The sequence below is a fragment of the Myotis yumanensis genome, unplaced genomic scaffold (assembly GCF_028538775.1).
Source record: "Myotis yumanensis isolate MYYU_CA2020_CCGP unplaced genomic scaffold, mMyoYum1.0.hap1 SCAF_1, whole genome shotgun sequence".
Lineage (NCBI taxonomy): Eukaryota > Metazoa > Chordata > Mammalia > Chiroptera > Vespertilionidae > Myotis > Myotis yumanensis.
Genome location: NW_027223752.1, coordinates 164,299,244 through 164,318,011, shown reverse-complemented (window position 1 = coordinate 164,318,011; position 18,768 = coordinate 164,299,244). Strand labels below are relative to the sequence as shown.

At 43.0% G+C, this 18,768-nt stretch overlaps 1 protein-coding gene across 3 annotated transcripts in view; it reads left to right on the top strand.

Annotated features, from left to right (window-relative positions):
• PRKCQ (protein kinase C theta) overlaps positions 1-18,768 on the top strand; it is a 144,336-nt gene that overhangs the window by 106,173 nt on the left and 19,395 nt on the right. For all 3 annotated transcript variants that reach the window (XM_070391556.1, XM_070391549.1, XM_070391542.1), the window contains exons 13-15: positions 11,047-11,138; positions 12,881-12,943; positions 14,290-14,428. In XM_070391556.1, the coding sequence (XP_070247657.1) occupies positions 11,047-11,138; positions 12,881-12,943; positions 14,290-14,428 (294 nt within the window). The remainder of the gene's footprint in view (positions 1-11,046; positions 11,139-12,880; positions 12,944-14,289; positions 14,429-18,768) is intronic.

The following is an 18,768-nucleotide window of genomic DNA, read 5'->3' as shown; positions in this document are numbered from 1 at the left end:
GAGAGTGGGCATCCCTGTCTTGTTCCCGTTCTTAGGGGAAATGGTGTTAGTTTTTGACCATTGAGTATGATGTTGGCTGTGGGCCTGTCATATATGGCTTTTATTATGTTGAGGTATGATCCTTCTATTCCCACCTTTCTGAGAGTTTTTATCAAAAATGGGTGTTGGATTTTGTCGAATGCTTTTTCTGCATCAATTGATATGACCATGTGGTTTTTTTCTTTCAATTTGTTTATGTGATGTATCACATTTATTGATTTACGGATGTTGTACCATCCTTGCATCTCTGGGATAAATCCTACTTGGTCATGGTGTATGATCCTTCTGATGTACTGCTGGATCCGATTTGCTAAGATTTTGTTGAGGATTTTGGCATCTATGTTCATGAGGGATATTGGCCTGTAATTCTCTTTCATTGTGATGTCTTTACCTGGTTTTGGTATTAGGATGATGCTGGCTTCATAGAATGAGCTTGGAAGCGTTCCTTCCTCTTGAATTTTTTGTAGTAGTCTGAGGAGGGTAGGTTTTAGTTCTTCCTTGAATGTTTGGTAAAACTCCCCTGTGAAGCCGTCTGGCCCTGGGCTTTTGTTTGCTGGAAGCTTTCTGATGACTGCTTCAATTTCTTCCATAGTTATTGGCCTATTGAGGTTTTTAGATTCTTCCTGATTGAGTTTTGGAATGTTGTATTTTTCTAGGAATTTGTCCATTTCCTCCAGGTTGTCTAGTTTGTTGGAGTAGAGTTGCCCGTAGTATTGTTTAACAATCATTTGTATTTCTGTGGGGTCTGTTGTTATTTCGCCTCTATCATTTCTGATTTGGTTTATTTGGGACCTCTCTCTTTGCTTCTTGGTGAGCCTGGCTAGGGGTTTGTCAATCTTGTTTATCCTTTCAAAGAACCAGCTCTTGGTTTCATTGATTTTCTGTATTGTTTTTTTGGTCTCTATTTCATTGATTTCTGCTCTAATCTTTATTATCTCCTTCCTTCTGCTCACTCTGGGGTTTTCTTGTTGCTCTCTTTCTAATTCTTTGAGTTGTAGAGTTAGATGATTAACTACCATTTTTTCTTGTTTTTTGAGATAGGCCTGTAGAGCTATAAACTTCCCGCTCAGGACTGCTTTCATTGTGTCCCAGAGGTTTTGGATTGTTGTGTTTTCATTGTCATTAGTGTCCAGGATGTTTTTAATTTCTTCTTTGATGTCATCGGTAACCCAATCAATATTTAATAACATGCTATTCAGCTTCCAAGTGTTTGCGTATTTTGGGTTGTTTTTATTGTAGTTTATTTCTAACATTATGCCATCGTGGTCTGAGAAGATGCTTTTTATGATTTCAATCTTCTTTAATTTGTGGAGACTTTGCTTGTGACCCAATATGTGGTCTATTTTTGAATAAGTCCCATGAGCACCTGAGAGGAATGTATATTCCACAGCTGTGGGGTGAAGTGTTCTGAAGATGTCAATTAAGTCCATCTGATCTAGTGAGTCATTTAGGATTGCTGTTTCTTTGCTGATTGTTTGTCTAGCGGATTTATCCAGTGATGTCAGTGGTGTATTAAAGTCCCCTACTATGATTGTATTGTTGTCGATCTCTCCCCTGATATCTTCCAGAAGTTTTCTTATGTATGTGGGTACTCCTGCATTGGGTGCATATATGTTTACCAGGGTTATATCTTCTTGTTGTATTGATCCCTTTAGTATTATGAAGTGGCCTTCCTTATCTCTGGTTATGGCCTTCACTTTGAGATGTATTTTGTCAGATATAAGTATTGCTACCCCAGCTTTCTTTTCCTTTCCAGTTGCGTGAAAGATATTTTTCCATCCCTTCACTTTCAGTCTGTGTGAGTCCCTTCTAATGAGGTGGGTCTCTTGTAGACAGCAGATGTATGGGTCATGTTTTTTTATCCATTCAGCCACTCGATGTCTTTTGGTTGGAGCATTTAGTCCATTTACATTTAAAGTTATTATTGAAAGGTACTTGTTTGTAGCCATTTCTTTTTATGTGTGTGTGTGGCTGTTTTCTTTCTGAAAGATCTGATATTTCTTCTTTTTACACCAGTCCCTTTAGCATTTCTTGCATGGCTGGCTTGGTGGTGATAAACTCCCTTAGCCCTTTTTTGTCTGTGAAGCTTCTTATTTCCCCTTCAATTTTGAATGATAGCCTTGCTGGATAGAGTATTCTTGGATTCATTCCTTTGCTTTGCATCACTTTGTAGATTTCCGTCCATTCTTTTCTGGCCTGATGTGTTTCTGTTGAAAAATCATTTGATAATCTAATGGGAGATCCCTTGTATGTTACTTTCCGTCTCTCTCTTGCAGCCTGTAAGATTCTCTCTTTATCCTGAACATTTTCCATGGTAATTATGATGTGTCTTGGTGTGGGTCTTTTCGGGTTCACCTTGTTTGGGACTCTCTGGGCTTGTGTGACTTTTTTCTTCCCCACCTCAGGGAAGTTTTCTGATATTATTTCTTCTAATAGGTTTTCTAATCCATGTTCATCTTTCTGTTGTTCTGGCACCCCTATTATTCATATGTTGTTTCGTTTCATGTTGTCCCAAAGCTCCCTTAGGCTCTCCTCCTGTCTTTTAATTTTTTTCTCCATTTGCAGTACAGTTTGAGTGTGTTTTGCTTCCTTGTCTTCTAATTCACTAATTCGGTCCTCCACTTCTCCCAGTCTACTGTTGATACTTTCAATGGTGTTTTTTATTGCAGCTATGTCGCTCTTCATTTCTTCTTGGGACTTACTTAAGTTGTTGATTTTTTCATCTGTTTCTTCTAGCTTCTTGCATAAGTAGTTGAGTTTTTCATCTGTTTCTTCTTGCTTCTTGAACATCCGGTGCATGTACTCTAGGAACCTTATTCTGAATTCTTTTTCCGTCATGTTGCATATCTCTGTCTCACTTAGCTGTTTTTCTGGTGAGTCCTCCTTTTCTTTCCTTTGGGGGTTTCTTTGTCTACCCATGTTTGATCTCACTGACATGACTAGTTGTTGAGTCGTTCAGTGGCTGGCCCCTGGGTGTCAGTGGCTGCTCCCTGGGTGGCAGTGGCTCCTCGGGCTGTGGTTGCTCCTTGGGCGGTTGTGGTAGCAGCGGCTCCTCTGTTGATAGCAGAGCCTCTGGTGGGTGCTGTTCACAGCTGTGGTGGCTCTTCTGGCTGGTGGAGGGAGGCTTCACACACAGGAACTGTTCCCCAGGCAGAGCGTGTGGTGATCAGGAGGCCGCTGTTGCTTGAATCTTTCCGTGGAGGGATGCAGGTCTCCTCTGGGCTCTTGCAGTCGCGCTGCTTGCGAGTCGTTGCCTCCAGGTTAGTAGCCGCCGGGTTAGTAGCCGATCTCTGGATGCCGGTAACAGCTACCCAAGATGGCGTGGTCTCGCCGCTGCGCTGGCGCCCAGGGGGAGGTTTCAGCCTCAATCTCTAACCATCCGCATTTTTTAGGGGTTCTCTGTCTTTCCTGGCTGCAGACTGTCTCTCAGCTGAACCTCTCCAGCTTGATCGGGCTGATTGTTACCCGTTTCAGCTGCTCGCCCCTATCTGCTCCGGGACAAAGCACCAACACGTCCGTCTAAGCCTCCGCCATTTTTCCTCTCCTACATTTCTATTCTTGTAGTCAGTGATTATCTCCCTTTCTTCATTTTACCAGTATCAGTCACTTTCACAGTGAAATTTCATGTAGGTATTTCACACAATAAATGAATACAAAAGAATTTAGAGTCCCACTGAAGTGATCTCATATTTTTATAAGAACATGGGAGGACTAGCTATGCAGTTTTTTTCAACCAAGTTGTGAAAGATATTTATGGAAACTGGAAAATTCTGTACTTTGTACACTGAATTCTTTGCAAAACCACTAGGCTATTTTGAATTCTTGAAAGTTTTTTTTTCTCTCATATATATATATATATATATATGACTTTATTTATATGTAAGTAATATAAAATATATATAAATGATTTTGCAAGACTATAATATATATCATTTTTAAAGGTCTCAAAAATATTACCACAGTTTTGAATACCCATTTATTTACAGAATACCAGTATTGATTATTGCCTTCACTTGTCAGAAAATCACAGCAAAGCTAAAACTCTCTTGTTTTGATGGTCTGGCATAAGAGAGCAGCATGCGTACCATAGGTATATTTGTAAATTGAAGAGCTGATGGATAAATACAGGTATTGAATGATATACCCAATGCTTTCTTGTTAGCCATAGGTGCTTCAGCATTATTCGATGAATCACTTCCTCCAGTGGCCCTAATGTAATCTATGTAATCGTACTGTCAAACCCCAACTAAAACTCACTTCACCGACAGGATGGAAATATGCTCAATGTGTTATTGTTTCATTAATAAGATCAGTGGGTGAAGGAAGAACACTCACAGAACTCACTCAGAAGACCATGAATGGTATGAACATGAAGCCTTAAAGGAATGCTCGCTTTACAGAGCAGTCCGTTTTTGTTTCCTTCTGCAGGAAACCGGCTGAGTAGGCAACCTTCCTATTTAAAAATTCACTTTTCCTGGGAGCTACTAGGTAGGCAAAGTGAGAAAAAAAAAAAACTCATCAAATGTTTGAACTGGGGCCAGGACCCTAAAGGTTGAGCTCTACTCTAGTGTTTTAATTCTTTTTGCAAAATCAGGGATAATACTCTTCTCCTAGCAGGCCTACTGGTGTTCTTTCTTTTTTATTTTTATTTTTTAATCTTTATTGTTGAGAGTATTACAAATGTCCCTCATTTACCCCCTCTTGCTCCCCTCTACCCGGTTTCTGCCCTACCCCAGGCCTTCATCCCCTATAATCTGTGTCCATAGGTAATGCATATATGTATATAAGATCTTTGGTTAATCTCTGACTGGCCCCCTACTCCCCTTCTCTCTGAGATTCATCAGTCTGTTCTGTGTTTTCATACCTCTTATTCTATTTTATTCACGAGTTTATTTTGTTCATTAGATTTTTTGGTGTGTTCTTTTGTTTTGTTTTCTTTGTTTGTTTTTAGATTCAATTCTTGATAGGTATATATTTATTGCCATTTTATTGTTCATATTTCTTCCTCTTCTTCTTCTTTTTATTCTTATTCTTATTCTTCTTTCCTCTTCTTCCTCTTCTTAAAGAATACCTAACATTTAATGTAATACTGGTTTGGTGGTGATGAACTCCTTTAGCTTTTTCTTGTCTGTGAAGCTCTTTATCTGACCTTCAATTCTAAATGATAGCTTTGCTGAGTAGAGTAATCTTGGTTGTAGGTCCTTGCTTGTCATCACTTTGAATATTTCTTGCCCTTCCCTTCTGGCCTGCGAAGTTTCTGTTGAAAAATCAACTGACAGTCATATGGTCACTCCCTTGTAGGTAACTAACTGCTTTTCTCTTTCTCCTTTTAAGATTCTCTCTTTGTCTTTAATCATTTTAATGTTGATGTGCCTTGGTGTAGACCTCTTTGGATTCCTCTTGTTTGGGACTTTCTGCACTTTCTGCACTTTTAAGTCTATTTTTTTCACCAGGTAGGGGAAGTTTTCTGTCATTATTTCTTCAAATAGAATTTCATTATCTTGCTCTCTTTCTTCTCCTTCAAGTACCCCAATAATGCAAATGTTGGTACACTTGAAGTTGTCCCAGAGGCTCCTTATACTATCTTCATATTTTTTTATTCTTTTTTATTTTTGCTCTTCTGATTGGATGTTTTTTGCTTCCTCATATTCCAAATTGTTGCTTTGATTCTCAGAATCCTCTATTCTACTTTTGAGTTCTTGTAAATTATTCTTTATTTCAGTTAGTGTATTGTGCCTTCTGACTGGTTCTTTTTCATGTCTTTGAAATTCTCACTAAGATCCCTGAACGTCTCTCTAAATCCCTTGATGCTCTCATTAAGTCCCTTGAACCTCTCATTAAGATTCTTGAGCAACCTTATAACCATTGGTTTAAGCTCTGTATCTAATAGTTTGCTTGCTTTCATTTCATTTAGATCTTTTTCTGTCCTTTTATTTGTGGTATGTTTCTTTGTCTCTGCATTTTGATTGCTTCCATGTCTTTCTTTCTATGTATTAGGTAGAGCTGTTATGTCTCCTGGAATTGGTAGAGTGCCCTTGTGTAGTAGGTGTCCTATAGGGCCCAGTAGCTCAGCCTCCCCAGTCTCCTGAGCTAGGCATTCTAGGTGTGTCCTTGTGTGGGCTACATGCACTGTCTTATTGTAGTTGAGCTTTTATTGCTGTTGGTGTCACTGGAAGGAATTTATCTCTAAGCCAATTGACTGTGAGGACCAACTGTGATTACAGTGAAAGAGCTGCTGTACAGGAGATACCCCTATGGAGCAGGACTTGCTTTAGTGGGGCTTTGGTGCTCACTGATTCTGCCCCTTGAGTGTGTCACTTGTGGATGTGTAGAGTTGTAATCTGGTAAGGTTTGAAGCTGTCCACTAGGTTCACTGGCTCTAGGGCCTACCAGGAGGTGCAATAAGCCACTTCCTGGGGCCACCCTTCAGGAGCTATAGAGCCATCTGCAGATGGCTGCTACTTGTATTGCACTTGGATGTGCCCAGGTGAGGCCAAGGCAAGCTGATGAATCAAGGCAAGCTGATGCTAGTGCTGGGTCTTGGGCCTCTTATTGATAGGTAGGGGACATGCTGATGCTGGCTGTTGCTTGTTTAAGAGATTTTAGAAAAGTCTGAACCTTGAGCCAGAACAGGCCATTCATGTGGAAAAGCCACTGCAAACAATTTGGATGGGCCTGAAAATTGGATAGGGTGGTGTCTTAGGGTGTCACCAGGGCAGAGTGAACAGTATGAGCCAAGCTGATGGAAACTCAGATATGGCTGCCAATCAGCTCTGCAACAGGGGAGGTCCCAGCACAGGAACATGACCCCTGCAAGCATCCCCATCTGGAGAAAGCTGCCCCTGAGTTCTTTCCCTGATGCAAGAAAATCCAGTTCCTCCCTGAATATCCCAGTTTCCTTTCAAGCCCCCCCACCCCCCCCCCCCCACCCCAAGCATTGGAGCCCAGAGTGATCAAGTCCGAGTAAGTCTATGTGCTGGCCCTTTAAAAGGAAGTGCTGGGACTCCCACTGTCTTCATTTCATTCAGCCACAATCCCTGCTGGTTTTTATAGCCTGAAGTTACGGGGAATTCTCTTCCCAGCTCTGGAACCCTGGGCTGGGAGTCTGGGGTGGGACTGGAATCCCTTGCTCTTCACCAGTGACCTCCACAGCAGAGATATCCCTCCTGATTAAAACACCACACATGGATGTCAGACCAGGCTGTTCCATGCTTTTGCTCCTCCTACCAGTCTCAATGTACTTTTTTCTTTTTTTAATATATTTTATTGATTTTTTACAGAGAGGAAGGGAGAGGGATAGAGAGTTAGAAACATCGATGAGAGAGAAACAACGATCAGCTGCCTCTTGCACATCTCCTACTGGGGATGTGCCCGCAACCCAGGTACATGCCCTTGACCGGAATCGAACCTGGAACCTTTCAGTCTGCAGGCTGACGCTCTATCCACTGAGCCAAACCGGTTTCGGCCTTTTTTCTTTACTTCTCGGATTTCAGGCAGTTTGCCTGGTGTTTTTTCTAAAAGAATAAGACACAAGATTCAGAAACAAAATCCAAAGACAAATCAAAAACTCAGTCTCCTGCTACTCTTGTCTACTCAAAAGAGTGCTAAACCACAATCTGTTCTAACCCATTCTGCTTTTCAGCCCTTGGCCCATGATGGGATTAATTCAAATGTTAAAGCGGTCAGGACCATTGGGACACAGGAGAATTTTCCCCCAACCAATAATCAAGCTCTATTAGCATAACCAGAAGACTACTTAAATAGGAGGAGGTCCTCTGACATCTACTTTTTTACCTCATCTGGGGTGTTATGGTGGGCCATGAACCCAGCCATAAAGCTTACCTCCTTTGAGAAAGGTTCAAAGGAAAGACTCATCACTATTTATTTAATTTTACTTCAAATATGCCTTGCTTCTAGACACAGACTTCTCTTAAGAATTTTGCAAGCATAAAAGTCTTTTTACCAATATATATTTTATTATTTGGGAAATGTTGCTAGTACATTAGTCTTATAATGTGCTCAACAGTCACAGTTTGTTAATTTTATCTCTTCCCCCAAGAAAACGGGGGGAAACTAAATGTGAAATATAAATGGTGAAAATCAGGGAGTCTTTAGTAAAGGGGAATATAGCTGATACTTCTCATTTTTCAGAGGTTGAGACTGAGTCTCAGGGATGGTGCTATTTACCTGGCTACAGGCTAGTTAGTGACAGATCAGAATCGAAAGCTTACGCTCCACAAATGCGGTGCCAACATTGTTGACAAATTCTAAGTCTAGGCCAGATTTGGAGCATCCCATCCCCCAACGCCATCACAATGCCAGCTTTCATTGCCCCAAAAGAATCATTTGCATCAGCTAAAGTATTACCAGGCCTAAGAAGAGAGGTCTATACTAGTGAAATGGGGCCACAGCCCAGGAGATCATGCTCCCCTCTCGAGCCTGCTTTGCATTTTCTCTCAGCTCGACCGGAACAGAAAGAACAGACTGGAGGAGAGCCAAGGCTCCGTTTTCCTCTTTGTGTCAAGAGCCACAGGACTGTTCAGTTCCTTCCTCTGGGAAGGAGCTGCTGTATATTTTTACTTTGTTTTTATTTTTTTACTGGCTTTTAAATTGCTCCCTATAATTACAACAGCACCAGATATCATGTGCATGCTGAGTGCCAAGCCTGAGCCAGCTTTCCACATATATAATCTCATGTAATACTCAACAACACCCCTAGGAGGTGGGAATATCATTCCCTCCATTTCACAAATGAAGACTCAGGAGAGGCTAAGTAACTTCTCCAAGTTCTGAATTCGGGTCTGAATGAGGGCAAAGACCGTGGTCTTAACAATTACCCTGAGTCAACTTCTTCTGGGTTTGGTCCTACCCCACCCAATCTGGAGTTTCTCCAGTGAGCAGACTTTTCTTTTTTATAGGGCCCCTGCAGAGTTCCAGGTCAGCAGCAGGTCACCTTCATCTCTGAGCACTCCCTTCCCAGCCATTTAGGAAAATTTGAGTCTATTCTATTTATATTTAAGTTTTATGAATAGGATTTGGGATTCAACTTTGAAAAGGTTTATCCATCCTTCAAACTGTGATACTCAAAACCCAAATCCCTTAACTGCATGCTTTGTATCTGTATTCATTTATGCTAATTTCATCACAGCATCATTTCATTGGGACCAGAGTGGACCCAACAGTTCCCTTGACGAGTAGATCCCTGAGACTTCCAAACAGCTACCAGAAACCCGAGAAGAGGGCAAAGATCCTCAAAACAGCACCCTCTCAAGGAAGGACAAGTTTCCCCATCCTGCCCACCCAAGCTGGACTTCCAGGCATGAGCTGCCCTTATCACCCTTTAAAAAGCCCATGTTTTCGCTGCTATTCACCCAAACCAAAGGCTTAAACTGAAGCAAAATGCCATCATAAATAACCAAAAACAACCAGTGGGCTTTGTTTGGTGTACCCAGCTTAATATAAAGATAGAGCTAGAACAGACTGTTTTTGGAAGATTTATTGTGGAACCATAATGTGTTTTAGTGGGATTAAATGTGACATCCAACATGCTATAAATCTCCATTATTATTTAATTAGTCATCATTACATCAGTGTGATCTTCTTGGAATGCCCATGGTACTAAATTGACTGAGCCCCACAGTAAACTGACTCTGTCGATGCACAAATTCAGCCCCCAAACTCCCACCAAGGGTGAGAGTCTGATTTAGACATGAGAACCAAGGGGACTGCCGGGCCAAGGGTGTGTACGAGTGATGTCAACCTTTTCCCTCGAGTTGCCTTCCCCCACGTTCTCCAAGTCCTAACTGACAATTTGTAAATCCTGAAGTTTCAGACTTTATAGGAATTTGTAAACATCCTAACAATTAAAGGGAATCTTTCATCTGAGCGCTGTAATAAATGGTCTCACTTTAAACTTTTATACCCTTCATTCTCCTGAATACGTAGGAGATCCCCCTGTGCGTGTACAGGCCATCACAGTTTTGGGTAAAAAGGTAAAGATTAGGAGCTATTCATATGGTACTTATGACAAGAAGAGCTCGAGGGAAGATGTGCTAATGAGAGAGCAGGTGTGTGCAGATGAGGCAAATTATCAACCTCCAAGTATGTTGGAAATATCAGTGTTTGGATTTATGTCAGCAGAGGATTTTAGCCTGCCCACAGGAGAAAGTATCAGTGACCTCCCATCTAAGGTCAACTTTGGAAGAAGCAGGAGGATAACGCTTACTTTTGCCTGAATTATTGAGATAATTGCCACAATGCTGGGTTTCCCCGGTTCTGTGGCGTGTTTAACAGGCGACATTTGTCGCTGTCAGACCAGAATGCTGTTTCCACCATCACCTGGCATGCCCGGAGGCCACAGTTAGTTTCACATCAAAACTTAAAGGTTAATTCTGTTAAAAAATCACCCAGGTGAGGTTTTCAGGTGCAAATTTATGCACAGACACGACACGTGTCTCCACACTTTGTGGATTACTAACTCTGTGGTTCATGGGGACTCTAAAAAATCAGGGCAAAGTGCCGTGAATACAGTTATCGAGGACATGTTGTCTCACGCAGTAGGAGGGGTTCAGGCTTCCTGGAACCGTGGCCACCTCTAAAACTCTGACCACGGCCTGGAGATCTCAGCCTTGCCTTTGACGCTGCCACTCAAGCCTCCCACCCCACCCTCCCACCTCACTCCCCGCTCTAGAAATACAGATGAAGTCTTCTGCTGGGGGCAACACGCTCTTAAGCTGTGGCTTGCCCCCATCTAAGCCTGCGCTGGAGAGATAAAGGCTATATTTGATTGTAAGCACCCTGAAGGCAGGACTGAGTCTCACCATCTTTGATGGATGAGGCATCAATGCTACTGATCACTTAAATGAATTTTATCTTTTTGTAAGTGATTCGAAGACAGAATTGGCTCCTGTGAAATCATCTATATCCATTTAAAAAGTAATGTTTGTGTTCCTTTTTTTTTTTTTTTTGAGGAAGCTAAAAATTGGGACTGTCTTTGTTTTTCCCCAGGAAAACCTCTTTTTTGTGATGGAATTTCTCAATGGAGGAGACTTGATGTACCACATCCAGAGCTGCCACAAGTTTGACCTTCCCAGAGCCACGTAAGAGCCCTTCGAAGGGTCTGGGGTTTTCCTCTGTTCATGCAGTTTCTGTGCCCCCACAGAGCCCACAGAACACCCCTTCCCTCCCTGGGCGTGTGTGTTTCCTCATCCAGCACGCCTAACTCCCAGGACGAGGCAACCCCCGAGAATACACCACACCAGGCAACCACGTTCCTAGTGTGTGAAGCTTACATTTTTGTCAGTGTTGTTTAATTTCTCTGTGTTTTGAAATCAACTGTGTAGTTTCTCAAGGAGATGCCCCAGTTCCTCGAGCTTCTAGATGATGTGAGCAGGAAGAAAATGTGTGCCCTTTGAAAAGAGAGCAGTCCAATGTAGCACAGATTTTAAAGGCGGTCGCAGGATGAAGCTGAGGCCTTTCGTGGAAAGGTCAATGCAAAGCCATAAAGCCTGTGGCTCTGAGCATGAGAATTCAGAATCCGGGAGGGACATCTAGTCTGAGAATAAACCTTCACCTTCTTGAGCAGCCCTCAACACAAGCGAGTCGAACAGGCTGCCTATACCCATTGGGACTGCAGCTGACGACCCCCTTCCACCCACCCACCCCCTTCTGGCCCCCACCCCCGCCCCCACCCCCACGGTCCCTCTTTCCTGAATGGTAAAACCACTGTGACTTTTTTTTTAATGGTGCCACCAGGCCCATTTTTAAATGCTGGCTTTATTTCTTTTCCTTTTTTTAAACATATTTTCATTTATTTCAGAGAGGGAGGGAGAGGAAGAAAAAGCTAGAAACATCAATGATAAGAGAGAATCATTGACTGGCTGCCTCCTGCACTGGGGATTAAACCCACAACCTGGGCATGTGCCCTGACTGGAAATTGAACTGTCTTCCTGGTTCATATGTCGACGTTCAGCCACTGAGCCACGCTGGCCAGGCAGACTGGCCATATTTCTTCAATTATCTTTCACTGGCTCCTAATGAGTGCTTTGAGTGGTGGTGTGTGAACAGGTTGAAAGATGGACTTGTTCCCCAGCTCCTGCAGAAACCTTGCTGAGATCCATACCACTGATCTCTTGGCCTCCGGGAGCCATCCGCACACTGCCCAGAGATAATTGTAAGGGATAGCCACCACCGAGAAACCACCAGGCATTTTTCGTGCTAGAGAGGATTCACTCAGTCCAGCACCCTTCCCAGCTTTGTAAGGCATGAGAGCCATCAAACACCTGCTATCCGTGTTATCCAGGGTGATTGAGCATCTACCTATGAACCAGGAGTTCACAGTTCAATTCCCAGTCAGGGCATATGCCTGGGTTGCTGGCTCTGTCCCTGGTGGGGGGCGTGCAGGAGGCAGCCATCAATCATTCTCTCTCATCATTGATGTTTCTATCTCTCCCTCTCCCTTCCTCTCTGAAATCAATAAAAATATATCTAAAATAAAAGGGAAAATTACTTTCCTATTACACTATACAATTGCATTTAATGTTTGGGTATGTTCTATTGGGAAAAAATGACAGTTTGAGCATTGTCATTTAAAATATAAGAATGAGCACCAGCTGCAGGTAGGGCTAACTTAGGATACCAGCTCTGCTTCATTCCCTCGGGGAGGACATCTTCCTTTTGTTCGGATGAAACAAAATTATGTGTGTACACAGATAAATTGTGTACGCACAGAGGTGTGTGTACATTACGCAGAGGACTGCACAGAGTAGTCACAGGGTAAAATGGGGGTTTTCTTCCATTCCGTTATTGAGTTGGTGGAGAACTCTGATTTTTCTTCCCTCAGGTTTTATGCTGCTGAAATCATTCTTGGTCTGCAGTTCCTCCATTCCAAAGGCATTGTCTACAGGTAAATGTTACCCTTTCAGACACACTGAAACATCTGTATTTCGTGGTCCCTTTAATGTAGTCGATGCTCTTTCGTGCCATGAAATGCCCAGGGTGTTTTTGTGGCTGAAAGTTTCATACCCAGGCTTCCTGCCCATGGTGATAACACGGGTGATGATTTAATAGTAACCAAGTAAGCAATTCCAGTATCCAAAGCAATAAGGGTCTGACCTTTGTTTGCTCTTTATTCCGGTCCTTCCTCTTAATCTTCTTCTCAGCCCATTTTTCTCCCTCCCTTCCTATACTCTGCTCTTTCTCTTTGATACCTTGTTGCTTTCTCGCTCTGTCTCCTGGGCCTCCTGTCTTTGCCTGTGTTTGCTTGGGGCCACCTAGAATGATCTCCTTTCGGGTAGGGGAGGCGGGGAGCTCTCCCCTGAACACTCAAGCACCCCTATGGGAACTGTAAGCCTACACCTTGTACAAGTGCACAGACCGCCACGTGTACCCTCTTTTGTGAATGGATGTCCTAAATGTCTCCATTACACGCCATCATTTCACATCCTTCTTGGATGAAGCTACTGTACTTCAATCTCCTCACTTCTTTTCTCAAAACATAATTGACAGCATACAGTTGTCTGGTTTCTGACTCACTGCAGATTAAAGGGGGAGTGAAAATTAAAAAGAAAGGAGCTATGCCCTAACCGGTTTGGCTCAGTGGATAGAGCGTCGGCCTGTGGACTGAAGGGTCCCAGGTTCGATTCCGGTCAAGGGCATGTACCTTGGTTGCAGGCACATACCCAGTAGGGAATGTGCAGGAGGCAGCTGATCGATGTTTCTCTCTCATCGTTGTTTCTAACTCTCTATCCCTCTCCCCTCCTCTCTGTAAAAAATCAATAAAATATATTTTAAAAAATAAAATAAAAAGAAAGGAGCTAGATGGAGGCCGGCCGACCAGCTGGAGGCCAGCACAGCCACGCAGGGAGAAGGGGCAGTTGAGAACCTGACGCAAAGGGAAGACGCAAGACAACTAAAAGGACCCAGAAGAGTGGGTTCCTGGACTCTTCTGAGGAAATGGCACAGTCCTGACCCAGCGTCGTCTGTAAGGGTTCAGGGATGGCCCACGCCGGCTGTTGACGACAGCAGCTCTGTGTCATCCGGTTCAGACCCTCTCTCTCGGGGATGGTCAGCACTGAGCTGCGGTGCTTACAGGGAAGACTGACAATCCGCTCGGGGAAGTCTCCCATTTCAGAGGTGCAGCCAGGCGAGGGCTGCCCTGGGTAGAGTGATGAGACCACCCTCAGAGGGCAATCCTATTCTAACAACATTGTAATGACTGCAGCGAGGTCTTGCTATGCTTTTGTTTTTCAGGGATCTGAAGCTAGATAATATCCTGCTAGACAAAGATGGGCATATCAAGATAGCGGACTTTGGAATGTGCAAGGAGAACATGTTAGGAGATGCCAAGACGAACACTTTCTGCGGGACCCCCGACTACATCGCCCCGGAGGTAGGGATGTGCAGTGCCCCTTCCCAACCCAGCACGCCCAGGCAGGCACCGCTTCCTCCTCCCTGAAGATCAGATTTTAAGTATTCTCGTTCAGGATTGGAATTTGTTTTTATTTTTGTTTTTGTTTTTTGTTTTTGAGTATTGCATGATTAGAGCTGCATATGCAGGGGTTCTCAACCTGTGGGTCTCGACCTCTTTGGGGGTCGAACGATCCTTTCACAGGGGTGGCCTAAATACATCCTGCATATCAGATATTTACATTACAATTCATAACAGTAGCAAAATTACAGTTATGAAGTAGCAACGAAAATAATTTTATGGTTGGGGGTCACCACAACGTGAGGAACTGTATTAAAGGGTTGCGGCATTAGGAAGGTTGAGAACCACTGATACAGGGGCTGCGGTTATTATTGTATGAGGGATGGTACTCATGCTAATTAGGTCGGCTCTCCAAGTCTTGAATGATGCAGCATATCCTTTCTGTCATGGCCCCTCCCCACCCCAGTATTACAATATCTTCACTCTGCTCAGACCCTCCAGAGAAAAAGCAATGGGGAAGAAGCAGGTGGACACTGAACAAGGCTATAAGTAAGCACCTGAGTAGTCCAGCCCGTCATTTTAGGAGCAGAAAAACCTACACTGTGGTTTCTAAGCTGCCGCGAGCATGTAGGGATTGCTGTAGGGCACTGGTGTGTGCCCCCTTCTGGGATATGAGGACACAACGCTGGTGTCACATGTTATTGGAAAGTTTTTGGTTTGTTGTGTTGTTATTTTTTATTTTTTTTTAAAAAAAGAGAGGACATCACAATCACATTCTGAGCCCCCAGAAAAATGGCATTTGCTCAGAAGAGATCCATCCACCCAACGCTCCCCTCCTCTCTCCTTGTTATGGAGTCTCCCCAGGTGCCATCCCAGGGCGATCAGACACCCCTTTCCCATGCAGCCCTTCCCATTGCATCACATGTATCATCATTGCTTTTTTATCTTTGACTCTCCCTGTCCTATTGGATGCTGATTGCTCTAAGTCAGGAGCTGATTTTTGTTCCTTTTTTTAATAACTTATTATTTTGAAATAATTATAGATTCACAAGAAGTTGCAAAAACAGTACAGAAACATCACCCATATAAACCTGTCGCCCAGTTTGCCCCAGTGGTTACATGGCATATAACTATGATACACTCAAAACCAGGACATTGAGATTGCTACAACGTGTGCATAGTTCTGTACCATTTTGCAGCGTATGTAGATTAGTGTGATCCTAATCCTGTTTTTATTCAAAGACCGCGTGCACACCTTGGCACATAAGTTAATAATAAATAACCTTTTGGAAGAATGAATGAATAACCGTATTTATAAATAGGTGGTGATGGTTGTTTGATAGACAGTGATAGACCTCTGATTTCCTGGGTAAAACAAATTTAACAGCAAGTCCCTGTCATTGCCAAAGGAACTGTGTCACCCCGACTCTACAAAATATGTGACTTTTCCCTGTGAGGATGTGGTATTTAATTTTGATTTAACCTTGTTTAAATATAAGATTGGCCTCTGGTCAACAAGAAATTACAGCTTTTAACTTTCCTGTCTACAAATACCTTATGCTACATCCTCTCCCTGAATCCTTCTTTCCTCTACATCTCCCAGAATTTGGCTTCAGCGACCTCTCTCTCTGTAACTTCAGTCTCCTTCTCTCATCCTCACCCATGCTTGTCTTCACCTGATTCCACTCTTGGTCCTCTTCTCTTCTTACTGTACTTTCTCCATGAGCAACTGTATTTATCAGGATGGTTTTAAAACACCGATGTCAGTACGGCCAGCCCAAACTACTCCTTCTTGTTCTGGACCTATACGTCCATGTTCTTGTTTGAGATCTTCAACTAATGCCACAGACCATTCAAACAAAACAGGTCCCCAACTCCTTCCTCTGTTGAACTTGCTCCACCCCCACCCAGCCTTCTTCTTTATCCCTTTTTTGATGTTGTTGTTAATCCTCACCCAAGGATATTTTTTCCATGATTTTTAGAGTGGAAGGGGCAGGGGTTGGGGGGTGGGGGGGGGGGGGAGAAACATCGATGTAAGAGAGACACATCATTTGGTTGCCTCCTGCACACACTCTGATTGGGGCCAAGGATTGAACCTGCAACCCAGGTACACTCCCTTGACCAGGAATCGAACCCAAGGCCCTGGGGTACAAGGCCCGATGCTCTAACCACTGAAAAACACCAGCCAGGGCCTTTATCTCTTTCTTGGCAAATTGCACTACACATCTATCCATCCAGTCACCTAGCCAGGACACTAAGACTTATCCACATTTTCTCCTTCTTTCTTACCCCTCCCAAATCCAGATACTGAGATCTTCTAAACTTAGACCTCATGGGCCATTGAGCCTATTCTTCCCTCCCCAATTTTGTGACAGAATTAAGATCCCTAGATTCTTTCTCAGTCCCTTCGCTTCAATCCCCCATACTTCTGTTCCTTCCCATCCTTACTGTTGGCACCCTCTCCAGGCCCTCGGCGTCTCTTGTCTGGACCCCAGTGATACCCTTTTGCCTGGCTTTTCTCTCCATCACCATCCAACTGCCAGTGCTTCTTCTTTATATATTTTCAAGCTATTTTTTTAATCCTCACCCAAGGATATTTTTTAATGATTTTTAGAGAGAGTATAAGGTAGGAAGATAGGGAGGGTGAGATGGGGGGATAGCGAGAGAGAAACATCGATGTGAGAGAGACACATCGATTGGTTGCCTCCTGCAGGTACTCCAATCTGGATTGAGTCTGCAACTGAGGTATGTGTTTTTGACAGGAATCAAACCCGGGACTCTTCAGTCCACAGGCCAACACTCTACCCACTGAGCTAAACTGGCCAGGGCTATATTTTCAAACTTTTTTACCTGCTCCCTCATCTGTTTAAAATGCATCCTCATTATATGTATACTTATTATATATGAATCTCATACACTTTTGCCAATATTCTCTGTGTGTTTTAAAACATGCATAAAATGGAATATAATCAGGTTGAACTGAGGATGAAATAGTTTTAAATAACTAAATTTTATTAGAGTTATTAACAGTACAAACATGTTTATGCATTAAAATATTGGGATTAAATAACAAAAGACCACACTTCAGATCATAATTTTCAACACATGTGACCTCCCTCAGTCCAATCACTTCTCTTGTTGGGGATAACAGGACCTAACTCAGAGGTTCTTATAAATAAAATAAAACACATTCTAAAAGGAAAACCCTAACACAGATCAGCAAGCATTTGCAAACATTCTGTTTCAACAGTATGTAATTGAATATGAATATACATTTTTCTTCCTCCTAACTTAAGACTGAAATTCTTTATTAACATCACCTAGCCTTAAATGCCACCACAGCTGTCTCCTGTCCTCCAAATTTCTTTTCATTTTTCCTGCCAAATGAAGTTGTTTACAAAGATGTGATGTTTGCCGTAACCGGTTTGGCTCAGTGGATAGAGCGTCAGCCTGTGGACAGGTCCCAGGTTCGATTCCAGTCAAGGGCATGTACCTTGGCTGTGGGCACATCTCCAGCAGGGAGTGTGCAGGAGGCAGCTGATTGATGTTTCTCTCTCATTGATGTTTCTAACTCTCTATCTCTCTCCCTTCCTCTCTGTAAAAAATCAATAAAATATATTTAAAAAAAAAAAAAAAAGATGTGATGTTCAAGTAGTTTCTGGTTGCTTGGGGCTCCCCCTTGTGGCATATCCTAGGAATTGCGTGTGAACCCGTCCCCACTGAAGGCAAACTACTGAACTGATTGTGCACATCTTTATTTACCTTATCATTCTCCCTGAGTCTACTTTTAAACTGCTCCTTAAGGCAAAGTTTATTTTTATTTTTTTAATATTTTTTTTATTGATTAAGATATTACATATGTGTCCTTATACCCACGTTACCCCCTCCCCCCCCCCCCCATGCCCTCACCCCTCTGTTGTCCGTGTCCATTGGTTAGACCTATATGCTTGCATGTAAGTCCTTTGGTTGATCTTCCCCCCTTACCCCCACCCTCCCCTACCTTCCCTCCAAGGCCTGACAGTCCAATCAATGCCTCTCCGTCTCTGGATCAGTCCTTGTTCATCAGTTTATGTTGTTCATTATATTCCACAAATGAGTGAGATCATGTGGTATTTATCCTTCTCTGACTGGCTTATTTCACCTAGCACAATGCTCTCTAGTTCCATCCATGCTGTGGCAAATGGTAAGAGTTCCTTTTTCTTCTTCCTCTTCTTAAAGAATACCTTTCAGCATTTCATATAATGCTGGTTTGGTGGTGATGAACTCCTTTAGCTTTTTCTTATCTGTGAAGCTCTTTATCT